We start from the raw sequence: 18,574 nt of genomic DNA on the forward strand, positions 1-18,574 counted from the left end.
CTTAGCGCTCAAAAGTTGAGTGGAGGAGACAAAAAAAGGCCAAAATTCTAATACCTCATAGAATACGATATAGTAGCATAGGTACAAAACGCTATGGGAAACGGGAGAAGACAGGGATTAATTCTGATCTTTGGGAAGAGGTCTCACATGAGCTGGATTTGAAAGAAAAAAACGAAACCGCATAAACAAAGAGGAAAGGGTAATTTTAAGCAGAGGGACGGCAGAAACAAAGGCGAAAGATCTTGGAGATGAGGGGAACAGGGACAGTCTGGGTGTAACTGGAACACAGGGTGATAGCAGCTAAATAAGCACAAAAGGTAAATTTCTGTGGCACTACAAGTTATTAAATATCACGCTACAGAGTTTCTATTTTATTCTGAAAGCAGGGTGGAAATGTGAAAAGTCTCTTGAAATATTTTTAAAGAGGGAAGGGACATATTCAGATCTGTGTTTTACAAAATCCAATACGGCAAAAGGGTAGATAATAAAGAGACCAAAGGCAGAAAGATCATTTAAATGACAAATGCAAGAGGACAGATGAGAATTAAGAATGTGAACTAAGGCTTTAGCGGAGGGAATGGTTTCAAGAGGCAGAAAGCGGGAACCGGAGACCAAGAGAATTAAAGACTAAAGCAAAGAGAGAACTTGCGGATGACCAGCTTAGGTGACAGACAGATGAAAATACCACTTAAGGGAGATAAAAAAAGAAAATACAAGTTAAACAACAGGTTGTAGTGAGGAACAAAGTAAATTCAATTTTAACCTTGACATGTTTGAAAATATAAGAGCTATTCAAACTAACTGATACTCACTAAATGTTAGGAGATATGAAGTGTATTTTTGAACAATTCTTGTCCGCCACAACCATCCCTTCAGTTGCCCTTGTATCTGCGCCAAGAACTATGCCATCCTGTTTTTAAAAAAACATACATTTTAAAACAATTTCACATATACAAACCACAACTCTCTAGTTTAGGTAAAACAATGTTGGCCATCCCAGTTTTCCCCAAACCTCCACCCCCCCCCCACTGAAAAGTCCCACCAAAAATATTGTGCTATACTTTCAGAATACAAAAGCTTTGTTAATTAACGTTATCAGTTGAATCCCGAGTAGGTGGTAGGAATGCTCATTCCCGGTTTCAAATGAGGCTCACAGGTTTAGGGAATTCCTTACAAACCACAGACCTAATATGAGAAAACTCTGGATTCAGAAATCCTCCCATTAGAATACCACCTCGTCGATTTCTTTTTAAAAGACATCACTCTTTCTCTTTAACAACAATAACCATTAACTCTTTTCAACCCTTTCAACAATTTAAGGCAGGAGTCATTCTGTCCATTTGACGGTCTGTGAAGTGTGGCTGGGAGAAGGAAACTGACTTGCCCAAAGTTGGGAGCAGCATCAAAGTTTAATGGTTAGACAGACCTGTCTGATCGGAAATCTGATCTTTTCCCAGGATATAACCCTACCTCCCGAAGTAGTATCTGAAGACAAAAAAGTACCAGTTTCCTGTCAAAAACTCTAAAAAGTGAGGAAAGAATATAAATTGCTGGTAAGTACACAAAGCCTCCTGACAAATCCTGAAGGGTCTTTTCCTGACGTTCTCTGAAACATGAGCCCTTCCTGACACAGCGCGGAGAAGTAAAGGAGGCCAAGTGGCCGGGTTCCTGTAATCAGTTCAGTCACTGCTGCTCCTGGCCTGGCCGGCTTACCTTATAGACCACCCCCGCGATGGTCGTGCCCGTTTTCCGGGCCGTTGGAAGCTTGTACCCTTTCTTCGCAAAATCGGCTTCCAAGACGGCATTTCTGAAACAAAAGGAGAGAATAAAGCATGGAAGGGCAGTACCACATCGCGCCGCGGTGGCACCAAGAGTGTCTAATAGGGAACTCAGGGAAAGAAAAGCTACTACTACTCGCTTTCAAGCCCATCCGTTCACTGACTCCCCCCAACATCAGGACTACTGTCGCGTTCTTCGGCGTGCAGTCGTCGGTGAGGGGCTGCATCTCGCCTAAAGAGACAGAGTCTGCCTGGTGCGCCGGGCAAGGGGAAGGACGGTCTCGGCCCCAAGAGAAACCCACTCTCAGGCCCTCATTCCCCTGAGTCACACGGGCCGCGGGGCACAGGCCGCGGGTCCCGCCGTTCACCCTTCGTTTGGACTTCCCAGATCAGACCTCGGCCGAGCTCCGACCCTGGCACCGCACTCCCACTCACGCCCGGAACCTGGCCCCGGGCATGGCCGCACCTGCGACAGTTATCAAAAGAGAAACCTCCAACCGGCCGCTCATACACTGACACAGCCGCCATCTTCCCCACAAAGTATTTCCGCCGGAGCGCCGGCAGAAGCAAGCGGAGAGACACGAGCACTTCCGGCGCCTGCGGCGACCTGGGCTGGAGGGGCGGGGCAAACTCCGCGCCGGGGCGATTGATCGTAGAGTTGTGGGCTCCTAGAGGAGCCCGCACGTGCTTGGAGTATTTCGCCCCAAGTGGCGCGGAGGAGTAACTAACGCCCGGAGCCGGGAAAGGACTTGTCCAAGTTGGTCGCATGGGAGACAAGACTCCTGTGGACCAGACCAGAACCGTTCCTACTCTTCGACTCCGTGGGGCCTAGGAGACAGACACGCCCAAGTCCAGGCACAGCCCCACCGCCTCCTTGCATTGAGCAAGTCCTCTTAACTCTGAATCTCTTTCCTCTGCTGCCAAACGGAGATAAGAGTTACCTCAAAAGGCAGTTAAGAAGAAGCACTTGAGAAGATGCCCAACTTCATTAGTCATTAGGGAAATGCAAATCAAAACCCGCAATGCGATACCAGTGCACGCCCACTAGGATGGCTATAATCAAAAAAGAAAATAACAAGAGTTGGTGGTGATGGGGGAACCCGGAACCCTCATACACACCCGGTGGGAAACCACTTGGCAGTTCACCAGAAAGTTAAACATAGACCCAGCAATTTGTCTCTAAAGTATATACCCAAGAGAATCAAAAGCATATTTTCACAAAGACTTGTACATAGATATTCATAGCACCATTATTCAGCATAACCAAATAATGGAAACAACCTAAATGTCCATGCTGATGAATGGATAAGCAAAATGTGGTACGTCCACACAACAGAATATTATCTAGCGGTAAAAAGAAAGGAAGCATTGATACATGCTGCAAAAGGGGTGAACCTTGAAAACATTGTGCTAAGTGAAAGAAACCAGGCACAAAAAACAAAACAAAACAAAAAACCTGAGTTTCTCTGAAATCCATACTAGGCAAATCCATAGAGTCAGAAATTAGATTAGTGCTTGCTAGGAAATGGAGGGAGGAGAAAATGGGGAGTGAGCGATGGGCACAAAGTCTCTTTTTGGGGTAATGAATATGTTCTGAAATTAGACTGTGGTAATGGTTACATGACATTGTGAATAAACTACTACCCACTGAACTGTACATTTTATTTTTTTTGAACTGTACATTTTAAAATGGTGAACATTATGTTAAGTCAATTTTATTTCCATTTGTAAAAGGCTGCTGTGAGAATTGAAAATTGTCCATGGAAACCATGTATCCCAGGCATATAGCAGCTTATCAATAAAGAGCTATTAATGTGAATACATTCATTTCATAGCAAGTAAGTGACAGCCTCAGGAATGGTGGAATGAAGTTACATTGGTAACTTGGTGGAAAGAAGAATCTGTCACAACTGTGTGTTCAATAAATATTTGTCAATAATTAAATATTCTTGGGGCGCCTGGGTGGCTCAGTGGGTTAAAGCCTCTGCCTTCGGCTCAGGTCATGATCTCAGGGTCCTGGGATCGAGCCCCGCATCGGGCTCTCTGCTCAGCGGCGAGCCTGCTTCCTCCTCTCTCTCTGCCTGCCTCTCTGCCTCCTTGTGATCTCTGTCTGTCAAATAAATAAATAAATAATTAAATATTCTTTCATTACTTTTCTGGGTCTTTTGTGGGGAATTAGGAAACTAAGGCCTCACCTACCTGTTTCTGTTATGCCCCCCAAAAATGGGTCCGTGATTAAAGGAGCGAGACTGATACACAGCAAAGGTCAAGCAAAGCTTTATTTCGCACCAAGCATCAAGAATGAAACTGACTGGCCAGGGCCGTGCCTCTTACAGAGAGGGCGACCCTTCTCTGTTTCACAGACTAGCTTTCAAAGGCAAAGGCCATGCGGTTGGGCCTGGCCACGCACAGGTGGCCAATGAAATTATAACACACAGAGAAAGCTGCACAGTGATGCTAGGCGACCAAGTGAATTACAATTTACCCTATAGTAGACATTTGACCTAGCCTATCACACCTTGGTTAGAATTGGCGCCCAAAAGGCTCCCAAAGGGCGGGGGCCCATACTCCTTGGTAGCCAGGGAGACAGTATGCAACCCCCCACTGATCGGATGTCTCCACCTGGCCTGACCCACACTTGTATCTGGGCTTTGTTACCTGGAGCTGGTTTCCGGGACTTGTTTTTAAGTAAATCCCCTGGGGGAAGGGGAGCAGGGACAGTTTAAGGGTTAAACAACAAGTTTATTGTTTAACCTTAATGAAAGCCTCTTGCTTTAAAGTCCTTACAGTTTCCACGGGAATCTGGTGAAAAAGTCTGAGCATCTCCTTTGGTGAAAGTCAAAAGTAAGATCTAAGCTCTGCTCTAGAGAAGTCCATTTCCTGATGACAGAGACTCATCTCCATAAGACCTAGACAGGATGGGTCATGGTTTGACATGCCCCAGACACCATAGGGGTCAGCAAATAATCCGAGGATGAAGGACTTCTAGAACATTCATCAGATTCTCTCACTCTTGGCACTGGGCTCAGCCCCAAGGGAATGAAAACAAGGTAGATCAGATATACTTCCCTCCTCTCCTCATGTTAGGGGCTGAATTGTGCCGCCCTAAAATTCTTAGGTTGAAGTCCCAACCCCCCCCCCCCATACCTCAGAATGTGACCTTATTTGAAGAAAGGGCCTTTACAGAGGTTATTGAGTTAAAATGAGGTTAGAATGAGGTCATTACTATAGCTCCAAATCCTGTATGACTGTTGTCCTTTTAAAAAGGGGAAATTTGCTGACCGACAGTCACGCAGTGAGAGCTAGGTGGATATGAAGGCAGAGATGGGGTGATGCTTCTCCACGCCAAGGAACGCCAACGACCGGCAGCAAACCACCAGACCCACCAGGCGAGAGACCTGGAACAGCCCTCAGAAGGAACAAATCCTGCCAACACCGTGATTTCAGACTTTAGCCTCCAAAGCCGTGCAGCGATCTATTTCTGTTGTTTGAGCCACTCAGTTTGTGGTACTTCATGAGTTCGCACTGAGGGGAGAAGAGAAGCCCCCAGGAAGATTCACAACCCAGCTAGGGGCTGGGTGGGGGATGGGACCTCCAGAAGCCTGGAGGCTCAGGACAGAGCCTACGCTCACTCGTGGAATCCAAAGGCAGAAGGGACAGACATAGGAGTGAGGGCTTGGCATATGGAACAAACAAAACCAAACAAAAAACCCTGGGCACCCACTGTTTTCTGGAAACAGTGATGTATCTGATTACGTAGCAGGCAGTGAAGGAAGGGGAGCGGCCTGCAGCCCCGGAGGGTGAGGCCAGGACTCCTGTGTCTTCCCATAGCATCTGGGTGTGAGCTGGAGGAGCCAGGAAACGAAGTGGAAATGATCTGAGATCCTGGTTCATCCCGGGGCCCTCCTCGTCTTAACTGGATCTCTTGGGCATGGTTTTCATGCCCAGACAATTGAAGAGGTGGCATTGCCTGTCTTAGAGCCTCCAGAGGTGGCCCAGCAGAGGGCGACAGAGAGCCTCCAGGCAGCCTGGGCCTGGACCTTGAGAAGCCCAGCCCAAAGCCAGGCAAACTGCGCTTAGCTAGGACTGGGCCTCAGTACCTCCCGCTGTTTGGAGGGCAGCTCCAGGTCCCCAGTACCCAGAGACCCCCTGCTCCAGCCGCCCTGTCCAACATGACTGCTGCCCCCTGGAACTGCAGCCCAGTCCAGAATGCCCTCCCCAGGGCCCAGACACAGTCCCACTTTATCCCTAGCAATGGTTTGCCTCAGGCAAACCGACAGACCAGTAGAGCCACCACCTCTGCTCTGGATTTGGCTGTGTGATCTCAGGGGAACCACCATGCTCTGTGCCTCAGTTCCCTAATAATGGAATAACAAGCAACCTTCCCTGGGAGCATCCAATCTACTTTATATACAGGAGCTCATGATCATTCTAGGCACCTAGAACTGTGCCAACACAGGGAAAATAGATGATCAAGAGACAGACACACTGCCTGCCCTCCAGGAGCTACCAGTCCCCAAGGAGCAGGCGTCATTGCCCCACTTTATAGATGCAGCAACTGACGCCCAGAGAGGGAAAGTCAATAATTCAAGGTCACACAGCTGATAAGTGGCAGAGTCAAAATTCAAGCCACATGTCTCTCAGTGCCAGACCAGCCACAACACCACCCTGCCCTTCCCCAGCCCCCATCAATTATGGCCCAGCTGGACCCCAAGTTTCCGAGTTCTCTAGGGCTTTGCCAGAGCAAAAACAATGTTTCCTCCTCAAGGACGCTCATCCAGCCCAGCTATTTCCCAGCTGATCATGGGCTGGTCTCTTCATCTGTCTGAACCTCAGTTTCCTGAGCTGTAAAATGGGAGAACATTACAGTGTGTCCCTTACCTTGTGTGTCCTGAGTAAGGACATGGCACTATAAATGTAAGCACTTCATTCATTCATTCATTCATTACTTATTAAGCCCCTCCTCAATGCCAGGCTCTGGGCCAGATCACAGCCTTAAGGGGTGCTGGTCTGGGAAACACACTGTCAGTTCCCTGCCCTAAGTGCCCTAAGGGACATGTACCAGAGCACAGCCAGGAAAGGACTCCCAATAGCTTCTCCCTGAGGCAGCAGGATGGGCACCCAGAGGACAGGAGTCAGCACCGAGACCAAGAGACCAGACTGTGCCTTTCCACAGAGAGTTCAGCTGTGCACAGCCCTCTGCATCAGGGAGGGGTTTCCAAGGGCCTGGCAGGCTCCCTCTCCCAACCTGTAGGCCGCGAGGACTCCAGCGAGGGAAGGTCTTAGAAGGTTCACCCCTGTCCTCTGTCAGGATACACACACATCTGGGGGTGCCCCCGACAAGAAGACTTGGCCAATTTCCCACTGCAGAGAAAGAAGGCCATGATGCTCCTGGTTGCTAAGGCAACTGGGCCCTTGTTTTTCCTTCTTCATAAATAAGCTATAAATAGACAGGGCAAACCTGGGCGCCTTCCTTTGCATGAATTAGAGCAGCTGCTTCAGGTTCCCGTGCTCCTGGCACAGCACCCAGGTGCCGAGCCTCGCCGCCCAGCCACTGAAACACAGCTTTGGTGGGAGGGCACAGTGGGGCACATGGCCGTGTCTCAGTGTGGATTCCCACCACCTGTTCCAGACTCCGCTGGGACACTTAGCAGGTTTGGGGACAATGAGACCCACAGAGTCCCAATTGCTGTAAGCAGGGCCTGGGATGCGTGTTCAACTGCCTGTCCCCAGAAAATGAGATGGGCCCTGAGTTTAGGGACCCCAGCTGATGGTGAGCAGGAGTGGGGCTTTTTCCTATCTAGGGTTCGTGCAGATCTCTGGGAAATCATGAGAATATCTCCCACTTCCCTAGCATGCTAGAATTTACAAATCCTTTCTCTACCTGGTTTAACCATCATGGTCGACACCCGCTGAGAGCTGTCCACATGCCGGGTGCTCTGTTAAGCACTATACATTCCAGAACCCCATGAATACTCCTAACAACCCCAGTGGTGCTACTAGATTTCCACCTCTCCGGTGCGGAACTGTCAGCTGGGAGACAGCACGTGCCTGGCCCAAGGTCATGCCGCTGGTTAGCAAGGGAAACAGCATTTGAATCCAAGCCTGTCCTGTCCATTTGTTCTTAACTCTGGCCTCTCTTTTCAACGTTTCTGGTTCTCATAATAACCCACGAGGGCCAAGTGGGAGGAACCAAAAGAGAAACTAAGACTCAGAAGGGCTAGGGACACATAGGGAGGAAGAGTCAAGGCTGAGACTTGGGTCTCTGGAGAATGGGCTGCAAAAGTGCGATTGTTTTCATTACAGAAGATTCAGGTGGACAGAAGTACCTGGTCAGTGAGGGCAGGTCTCCTAGAGGAGGTGAAGCTGACACCAGATCTTTTAGGAAGGCGACAGAGAGAAGAGTTTTCCAGATAAAAGGACAGCCTATACAAAGATGTGGAGGACCGGTAGGGCATGCCAGGTCTGTGGAAGAGCAGGTAGGTGGGTATGGCTACAGGGCAGGGTGGGAGAGGAGAGGGTAGTGAGCTGGCTGGGCTCTAATTATGAGGGACTTGTAGGCTGGCTCAGAAGCCTGGGCCTGTCCCGAGGGCACTGGAGAGCCACAGAAAGCTCGCAAGCAGAGAAGCAGCATGTCCTCTCTTGGGAGAACAGGCTGTCCACTTGACAGAGAGTTTGAGCAGAGAGTGTTGCCCAAACAAGGCATCCTGAAGGCTGCCAGACCAGAGCTGACGGATGCTTTCTCCAGCTAAGCCTTGCAGGGCCCACCTCTGAATGTGGACACTGTGTGTCTCCCAGGCACATCCTGCTCTGTGTCTTCTCCATGGTTCTAGACCTTTCTGCAGCTAGGCAAATTCTACCCCACTCATTCATGCATGCATTCATTCATACATTCCTTAAACTCCTGTTCTGTGTCTGGCACTATGCTGGGCACAGGAACACAAAGACTCTGCCCTCAAGGACAATGAATATAGAAATAAATAAGAAAGTTAAAAGACCAGAAGTTTCTGATAGGGGCAGGCAGGAGCCCATCCTGGAACATTAATCAGGGGGATGGTGTGATCACATCATCAACCTAGCAGCTGGTCAGAGGATGGATGGACAGGAGAAAACCAGAAGTAGGAAAGCAGACAGGGAACTAGAGCCATAGAGCAGGAAGGAGAGGAAGGTGGCCCGAACTTGGGTGATGGCAGTGGCCACACCAAGGGAAGAGTTTCAGGAGATATTACAGAAGGTTGGATTGACAGGATGTGGTCAGAGGTTGGAAGTGAAGAGCGGGGGGCGGTGGGGGTAAAAGGAGGTGTCAATGTTCTCCAGGGCTCTAACTTGGGGGTCAGGATGGATGGTGGCAGAAAGGCCCCTGTAGGGCCCTTTGGGACACCTTGCATTGGAGGTCAGGGCTGGGGAGAGGCACAAGTGTTATTGAGAAGCTCATGCAAGTCCTAAGTGTGGATAAGATGCCATAGGAGGGTGGGCAGAAGGAGAGAGGAGCCAAGGACAGAGGACACGGTCAGTAATTTATCAGGCAAGTCAGGACAAGGCAGGTGCAAAGTGGGGTGAGAAAGTGCAGGCAGGGAGGCAGGTGGGGAACAGGGGAGAATAATGTCAGAGCTCCCGAGATGGGGGAGAAGTCTGGGGATGGAGGGAGAGTCCCAAGGACAGTCAAGCAAGAGGAGGATTGAAACAAGTCCATGGGACCGTTCTCACCCACTGTGCTGTTGTTACTACCAAATTGAGCAAAGACATTTTTCCTAATAAGAATACACACTGTTAGGGGCACCTGGGTGGCTCAGTGGGTTAAAGCCTCTGCCTTTGGCTCAGGTCATGATCCCAGGGTCCTGGGATCGAGCCCCACATCAGGCGCACTGCTCAGCGGGGAGCCTGCTTCCCCCTCTCTCTCTGCCTGCCTCTCTGCCTACTTGTGATCTCTGTCTGTCAAATAAATAAATAAAATCTTAAAAAAAAAAAAAAAGAATACACACTGTTAGTAATGATGTACTGACATGAGCACCTTCGTAGTTTGCCAGCAAGTGTATAGAGTGGTACAAGCTTTCTGAAAAGCCACTTGCCAAAATGGTTCAGAATCCTGGACAACTTAGTGCCTAGAGTTCACAACACAGTACTGTGCACTTCCAAATTTGTTAAGAGGGTAACTCTCATGTGTTCCTGGCACACACACACACACACCCCGATAAGAAAAAAAGGCACACACGGGGCGCCTGGGTGGCTCAGTGGGTTAAGCCGCTGCCTTCGGCTCAGGTCATGATCTCGGAGTCCTGGGATCGAGTCCCGCATCGGGCTCTCTGCTCAGCAGGGAGCCTGCTTCCTCCTGTCTCTCTGCCTGCCTCTCTGCCTGCTTGTGATCTCTCTCTGTCAAATAAATAAATAAAATCTTTAAAAAAAAATTAATAAAAAAAAAAAAGAAAAAAAGGCACACAAGGAAGCTGTTGGAGGTGACGAATACGTTCATTACCTTGATCGTGGTGATAGTATCTTGGTGTAGGCATCCTTATGTCCAAACTCCTGCAACAGTGTATATTAAACCTACACAATCTTTTTCTGGTGTATCAATCCTATCTCAGTAAAGCTGTTTTTTTTTTAAGTTCAAGATCCCTGAAAATGTTGAGAACATTTAACCCCCAAGTTCCCCTCCTCAGACTCGTATCCTCAAACAAAGATTGGTGTGTAAAGATGTCTGCTGTGGCATATTTGATTATACTGAATTTTATAATGTATTACGTGTCGGATATATATTGGATATTGGATTACACAGATTAGATATTATAATGGATTCTGCATATTATAATCTCTAGCAATATGATAATGAGAATCTGGAAACTGCTTTAATGTCAACAGGAGAGTGGCTGAATATTTTATGACAGAATGTAAGAGGCATCAAGAGTGCTTTTCAATGCATGTTTAATGACAGAAGAAAGAGAAGCAAGCAGAATGTATGTGGTTCCAACTTTATAATATATATGCATATTATATATGTATATGATATATACATATGTAACATATATGTATATATTATATATTTTAAAAGAATCTTATTACCAATAATGATCGTTCCTCCCTAGAATATCAGATCATTCTCATTTTCCTCTTGGTGCCTCCTATAGTATTTTTCAAATTCTCTACATACACATTATTTTTCCTAACTTTTTATTTCAAAGTTTTTCAAAGCTTCAGAAAGTTGCAAGAGTAATACAGTGAGCCATTCTCCTATCCTCGCTCCCTCTCTCTGTCTTGCTGTCTCTGTCTCTCTCCATTCAATCAACTGAAAGTTACACGACTTTACCCAAGGTTTCATCCCTAAATACTAGAGCAAAGATCTACTCAAAATGAGGACATTCTCCTGCATTTCACACCACCATTATAAGGATTTAGTATTGCTATCAAATATTTAGTCCACTTTTCAAATGTCCCCATTATGGGGGAAACCATTCTGAGGGCACTTTAGAGCATGGGACTGTTGATCTTGGGGTCATGAGTTTGAGCCCCATGCTCGGCATAGAGATTCCTTAAAAAAATTTTTTTAACTAAGAAGAAACCACTTGTGATCTCTGTCTGTCAAATAAATAAATAAAATCTTTTTTAAAAACTTAAAAAAAGGGGCGCCTGGGTGGCTCAGTGGGTTAAGCCTCTGCGTTCGGCTCAGGTCATGATCTCAGGGTCCTGGGATTGAGCCCCGCATTGGACTCTCTGCTCAGCGGGGAGCCTGCTTCCCCATCTCACTCTCTGCCTGCCTCTCTGCCTACTTGTGATCTCTGTCAAATAAATAAATAAAATCTTTAAAAAAAAAAAAAACCTTAAAAAAAAAAGAAACCCAACCATTATGATTTTTGTGATCCAGGAGCCAGTGAATTTATCACACACTGAATTCAGTTGTCCCTCAAATATTTCAGCAGGATTCTCCTAAAAACAAGGGCATTCTCCTACAAAGCCACAATACCTAGAAACACCGTATGATCCAGTAATTCCACTACTGGGTGTTTGCCTAAAGAAAATGAAAACACTGGGGTGCCTGGGTGGCTCAGTGGGTTAAAGCCTCTGCCTTCGGCTCAGGTCATGATCCCAAGGTCCTGGGATCGAGCCCCACATCGGACTCTCTGCTCAGCGGGGAGCCTGCTTCTCCCTCTCTCTCTGCCTGCCTCTCTGCCTACTTGTGATCTCTGTCTGTCCAATGGATAAATAAAATATTTAAAAAAAAAAATAAAAAAAAAAAAAATGAAAACACTAATTCAAAAAGATACATGCATCTCTACATTTACTGCAGCATTATTTATAGTAGCCAAGATACGGAAGCAGCCCAAGTGTCCAAGAATAGATGAATTAATAAAGAAGATATAATATTATGTGTGTGTGTATGTGTGTGTTGTGTGTGTGTGTATATATATATATGTATATATTTATTTATTTATTTATTTATCTGTCTCCAATGGCATATTACTCATAAATAAAAAAGAATGAACTCTTGCCATTTATGACAACATGGATGGACCTAAAGGGCATTGTGCTAAGTGAAATAAGTCAGACGAGAAAAACAAATAGCATACGATTTCACTTATATGTGAAATCTAAGAAACAAAATAAACACAGGGACGCCTGGGTGGCTCAGCCGGTTGGACAACTGCCTTCGGCTCAGGTCATGATCCCGGAGTCCCGGGATCGAGTCCCACGTCGGGCTCCCAGCTCCATGGGGAGTCTGCTTCTCTCTCTGACCTTCTCCTCTCTCTCTCACTGTCTCTCTCTCAAATAAATAAATAAAATCTTAAAAAAAATAAATAAATAAACACAGACCAAAAACAGACTCTTAAATACAGAGAACAAAATGGTGGTTGCCAGAGGGGAGGGGCGTGGGGGAATAGGTCACATAGGTGATGGGGATTAACAAATACAAACTTACAGAAATAAAGTAAGTCACAACGATGAAAAGTACAGCATAGAGAACAGCGTCAATAGTATTGTAAGGATATCATATGGTGACAGACGGTGCTACAGTCACCTTGGTAGGCACTGAGTAATGTATAGAATTGTAGAGTCAATAGGTACCTGAAACTAATATCTGAAACTAAGGACATTGTATGCCAACCACAAAAAAAAGATAAATGAGTTCGAGGATGTATATACACCAAGGTGATTACAGTTAGCAGTATTGTATTCTGTATTTGAAAGCTGCTTAGAGAGTAAATCTTTAAAAAAAAGTCTCATCACAAGATAAAAAAAGATTTGTAACTACCTAAGGAGATGGACGTTAATGAACTGTTAATAATCATTTCTCAATATATGCATATATCAAAGCATTATGTTGTATACCTTAAACTTGGACAATGTTATATGTCGATTATATCTCGATAAAACTGGAAGGAAAAAAACACATCCTTGAAAATATTAGATGTATCATTATACGCTCAAGTTAGATTTTTATTTTATGCAATTCCTCCCCAAGTGGAAGTCATGTTATAGATAAGGGAGCAGGAAATTAAGAAGTTTGGAGACCAGTGGATTAGTCTCAACCCCACAACAGAGCAGATGGCTTTGGAGAGCTGGGGACGCCAGTCTCATTGGGGTCTGGGGATCGGCTGAGAGCCTGCAAATCTAGCTGTGATCTCACTACGAGGTCAGGGCTCCCTTGGGACTGAGAGCAGGTGCTCTTTTCCTTCTATTTCAGCACCCAGAACAGCACTAGGCACCCTGTCCAGGGGTAGTAAATAGTTGATGAGTTGAAAGTGAGGCATTCTAGTTATTCTCTGGGGAAATGTACATATGCAGACATTTTTGGTATACTTGAAAGTTGCAGAGAGTGTGAGAATCATTCTGACCACGGGCACATGTTAATGATGAAAGATGACAGGTCTGTTAATTTTCTTGATGTACGTAATCATTTTGTCATGCATATCATGAAACTGAATGCCGTAGATGGACCCAATTATACTTGTCAATTATTCCCCAATAAGGTTGGGGAGGAAGAAAAAACAAAACCATAATATCGCTGTCACATTCAGATGATTTAATAAGGTTGCGCTACAATTTTCTAAGATTTAGTCCACACACTCGAATTTCCCCAATATCACCTTTACGGGTTTTGTGACTTGGATCTGATCCCCATTGAATTGGTCCTTATGACTCTTTAGCCTCCTTTAGTCTGGAACAGTCTCTCATGAAGAGGCTAGGTCAGTCATTCTGAAGGATACTCTTCAGGGTAGACTTGTCTGATGATTCTGGAAGCTTTTCTGGCAGGAGTTCCTCATAAGCAATGTATCCTTCCTCAGGGCCCCAGAGATACAGTCTTGTCCTGAGGTTAGTGGTCTTAAGTTCAACCATTTGGTTAAAGCGGTGTCTGTCAGATTTCTCCATTTGTGAAACGATTATTTTCCCTACATAATTAAAATGTCACTTTGTGGGTCATTCTTCCAGCCTGAGGGCATGGTCTATTCCCAGCGATGCTGACACCTGCTGAGGACTTTTGCCCCAATCCCTTATTATGGTGTCCACTGTGAGACGCCACTTTCTGTTTCCATCACTTCCTAGTTGACCCTCTTCTTTGTTTGTTTTTTCTTAAGATTTATTTATGCATTTTAGAAAGAGAGAGAGAGCACAGGGAGGGGCAGAGAGAGAGAGAGAGCATCTGAAGCGGACTCCCCACTGAGTACAGAGCCCAACTTGGAGCTCCATCTCAGGACTCTGAGGTCATGAACCTGAGCCGAAACCAAGAGTCGGCTGCTCGACCGACTAAGCCACCCAGGTGTCCCCCTAGCTGATGCGCTTCTGTTAGGAATCCTTTTTCCTTATCCTGGATCGTCTGAGTTTTTTTAATTCTTTTTTGTTTTCCAACTTCAAGGACTTTTTAAATTCTCTGGGTCATGATCCATTCATGTTATTCATCATTTTGATCTTCCATTGCCCCCAAATGGCTATTGGAGCCCCTTCCAACCAGCTCCCCACAAGTTCGAGTCCTCTCTGTTTTCCGGCACAGTGGGTTATGTCCGCGGAGTTCTCGCTATGTGCATCCAGCCTTGTGGGCCCAGAAATAGCCACTCGCGTCTGGACCCTCGCGGGCCTTGAAGGAACACAGCGGACAGCAAGTGCAGCAACAGGGGGCGGGTGAGCCCCTGAAGATCGCTCCCCAGAAGGACCACGGAGCCGGTGCTTTATTAATGGTCCTACCCCAGGGGGACAGGGCCAGTTGCCTTGAGCTGGCTGCTTAGGAACAGGGTGCCAGACTGCTTGGGCACCTCATTTCACATCCCGTCTCTTTACTGCTGGCACATGGAAGGACGTCCACTAGAATACAAAGGTGAGGGGCGCCTGGGTGGCTCAGTGGGTTAGGCCTCTGCCTTCGGCTCAGGTCATGATCTCAGAGTCCTGGGATCGAGCCCCACATCGGGCTCTCTGCTCGGCGGGGAGTCTGCTTCCCCCACTCTCTCTCTGCCCGCCTCTCTGCCTACTTGTGGTCTTTCTCTCTCTGTCTCTGTCAAACAAATAAATAAAATCTTAAAAAAAAAAAAAGAATACAAAGGTGAAGGAACACCTGTGTTCTTGCACAACCTCACAGAGGAAAAGGCGGGAAGGTTGCTCTGATTTTAGGGAGGACAAACATATGTGTGCCTGCAGGAGGTGTGTGTGGGCGTCCACGCGTGTGCATGCACGCTCGTGTGTGCACACATCCCCAGGTTCTCCCCAGCCCTCTGCATCCCCCTCTTCTTTATCTTACTTTTTCTCATGTTGAGGTGCAGTGTGCATCCAGTAAAAGAAACAGCTTTCAGGGGCGCCTGGGTGGCTTAGTGGGTTAAGCCGCTGCCTTCGGCTCAGGTCATGATCTCAGGGTCCTGGGATCGAGTCCCACATCGGGCTCTCTGCTCAGCAGGGAGTCTGCTTCCCTCTCTCTCTCTCTCTCTGCCTGCCTCTCTGTCTACTTGTGATCTCTCTCTGTCAAATAAATAAATAAAATCTTTAAAAAAAAAAAAAGAAAGAAAGAAACAGCTTTCAAGGATATAACTGGGTGGGTTTTGATAAATGTGGGTACCAGCACCCCAACCAGGCTATGAACATTCCCACCATCCCAGAAAGCTCCCTCGTGCCACTTCCAGTCAGTCCCTTGGAGAGGTCACCACTTTCTGAAACCCGAACATTCTAGAGCTTCCATAAACGGGATCGTGTAGTGAGTGCAACTCCTTTCTTTCACATGCCAAATAAAATGGTGGTAGAAAGCCTGGCAGTCCCACCTTTGCACCCCCAAATATTTCTGAGGCTTTCCGGGGAAGGGAGGAAGAAGCAGGACCCTGCTTTCTCCAAATCCCCACTCCCGGGCTGGTGGCTGGGGAAGGGGTCCCAGGCCAGGCTCATTTCACCACCCAGAAAAAGACATCTTCGGTGGCCCAGAGAACATGGCCTTGAAATCCCATCTTCCCAGCCTTGAGGCTTGGACACTCGGATGGCCCCCCAAGCCCCTGACTGGGGGAGATGCCCCGGGGGACTGCGGTCCTGTCCATCTACCAGTAGGAGCTGTGATCGGCACCAGTGGCCGGCCGGCTTCCCGCATCTCTCCTGTCAATCTGCCCGCTGCCCTGGGTTGTTTACTGGAAGCCGGCCTCCCTGCAAGGGTTCAAAGCGCTGGCCCTGGGCACGTCTGCGGCAGGAAGCAGGCCAGGCGGTAATTGGCGGTGCGGCTGTGCTGAGCGGCCAGCCCTGACCCACTATCCTCCTCCAGCAGTCGCCTTTGAGGGGCTCCATGCTGACCTTCCGGGCCTGCAGGGACTTCCTGCTGAATGCCAAGCCGGCACCAGCAACAAATTACTCATTCCCTGAGAAATCTATTAAAAGGTGACAGCAGTTTGGGGGCCAGGTGGCAGGGGGGCCCCCCAGCTCCAGAAACCTAACATCTTCTGTTCCCAAGGGCCACCAGCCAACTCTTGCTGAGCTAACTGAGCTAGAACTCTATATCTGGGGGCCCAGGGAAAATGAGTCAGGGACGATGAGAGGCTAGCATCCTGGAGACCCATCTATGGCTTCCTGAAGGCGGAGGAGGAAGCTTCTGAGTCCCCCGGACCTCATTTCCAATCTGCTACTTCCACTGTGTGATCTCAGGCCAGCCACTTGGTTTCTCTGGGTCTCCCACCCCCATAAAGGATATAAGAAGCTCAGCCCGCAGATCGGCAAAAGCGAGTGACTGCCAAGTGCATAACAGATGCTCTGTGAGTGCTGCTGGATCAGAAGCAGACTATGTTCATTGCAGTCTCCAGCCGAGAGAGGCACGAGCACAGTGACCCGCGTGTGTATGCTCATGTCCCGAGGAGGAGTGGCCAAGCCTCGAGATCGAGGGGAGCAGAGCTGCCGCTGGAGGGCCTGGGGTTGGGGCAGGGCCCAGCAGCCTCTGATTTTCCCTGGGGAGGAGCTCTTACCCTCTCCAGCGTGGGTCCTGGCTGGGTCCTGAGCCCCTGGGTGGATGGGTGAAACTGACGAAGGAATGTGGTAGGCTTAGCAACAGCGCCCAAAGTTGCCACCTGTGAAGGGGCCCCTTTACATGGTACAAGGAACTTTGCTGATGTGATAAAGTTAAGGATCTTGAAACGAGAGGATTATCCTGGATTATCCAGGTGGGTCCAGTATAATCACGGAGCCCTTCTAAGAGGGAGGCAGGAGACTGGGAGTTGAGGCCTAACGGGGGAGGAAAGGGAGAGGTATTTACAGTAGACCTGGTGCCACCCAGACCTGGGCCTCAGGGTCCTAGAACTCGGTCCTCTAGACCTGGCTAGGCAAACACCAGTGTACTATCTTCATATGTGTTGAGGTGTTGCTGCACTCACCTGACCTTGTGACTTGGGGGATCGCAAATACCAGCTCATGACGTGTAGCTCAATCCCAGAGTTACTGGATGTCCCACGGTCAGGTGCTCGGGCTCTACTTGGGTCCAGCAGGTCACAGGAGCAAATTCTCTGCTACAGAGGTCGTGGACTTGCTTGTAAGCCCTAGTTAAAATAAATAATTTTTTTTTAAGATTGTTTTTCATTTACCCAAGTGAGAGAGCACATGCACACAAGTTGGGGGGGTGGGGTAGAGGGAGAGGGAGAAGGAGGCCTTCCACTGAGCAGGGAGCCCAACTCGGGACCCAGACCTAGGACCCCGGGATCATATCTGAACTGAAGGCAGACACTTAACCAGCTGAGCCACTCGGGCATCCCAAAAGAAGTAAATTTTGCTTAACAGACACATTTGATTCATTCGGCAAACTGCCCATTTCTTTAGTGATGGAATTGTTTGTTAATTGGTTTGTGGGAACCTGGATTTGGAGAATTGGGTTTTAGCAAAAATGATCAATGTGGACTTCAGAGACAACTGGATTCAGCAGACAAAGACGGCCTCAAGAGCTCTTTCCTGGGCACCTGAGTGGCTCAGTCGTTAGGTCTGCCTTTGGCTTAGGTCATGATCCCAGGGTGCTGAGATCGGCCCGCATCAGGCTCCCTGCTCAGCTGGAGGTCTGCTTCTCTCTCTCTTTTTTTAAGATTTTATTTATTTATTTGACAGAGAGAGAGAGAGACAGCAAGAGAGGGAGCACAAGTAGGGGGAGCGGGAGAGGGAGAAGCAGGCTTCCCGCCAACAGGGAGCCAGATGCGGGGTTCGATCCTGGGATCATGACCTGAGCTGAAGGTAGACACTTAACAACTGAGCCCACTCAGGCGTCCTGGAGGCCTGCTTCTGCCCTCTCCTGCTCCCCCGCTTGTGTTCTTTCTCTCGCTGTGTCTCTCTTTGTCAAATAAATAAATAAAATCTTAAAAAAAAAAAAAAAAAAAGAA

General features: G+C 47.7%; 1 protein-coding gene across 1 annotated transcript in view; it reads right to left on the reverse strand.

The window, feature by feature from the left end:
* PSMB7 (proteasome 20S subunit beta 7) overlaps nt 1-2,385 on the reverse strand; it is a 63,420-nt gene extending 61,035 nt beyond the window's left edge. Inside the window, exons 1-3 of the mRNA XM_047699321.1 lie at nt 2,245-2,385; nt 1,714-1,807; nt 813-910 (exon numbers count right to left, since the gene is read on the reverse strand). Coding sequence (XP_047555277.1) covers nt 813-910; nt 1,714-1,807; nt 2,245-2,306 — 254 coding nt within the window. The 5' untranslated portion in view covers nt 2,307-2,385. The remainder of the gene's footprint in view (nt 1-812; nt 911-1,713; nt 1,808-2,244) is intronic.
* Nucleotides 2,386-18,574: the final 16,189 nt, after the last annotated feature.

The sequence above is a fragment of the Lutra lutra genome, chromosome 13, assembly GCF_902655055.1.
Source record: "Lutra lutra chromosome 13, mLutLut1.2, whole genome shotgun sequence".
Classification (NCBI taxonomy): domain Eukaryota; kingdom Metazoa; phylum Chordata; class Mammalia; order Carnivora; family Mustelidae; genus Lutra; species Lutra lutra.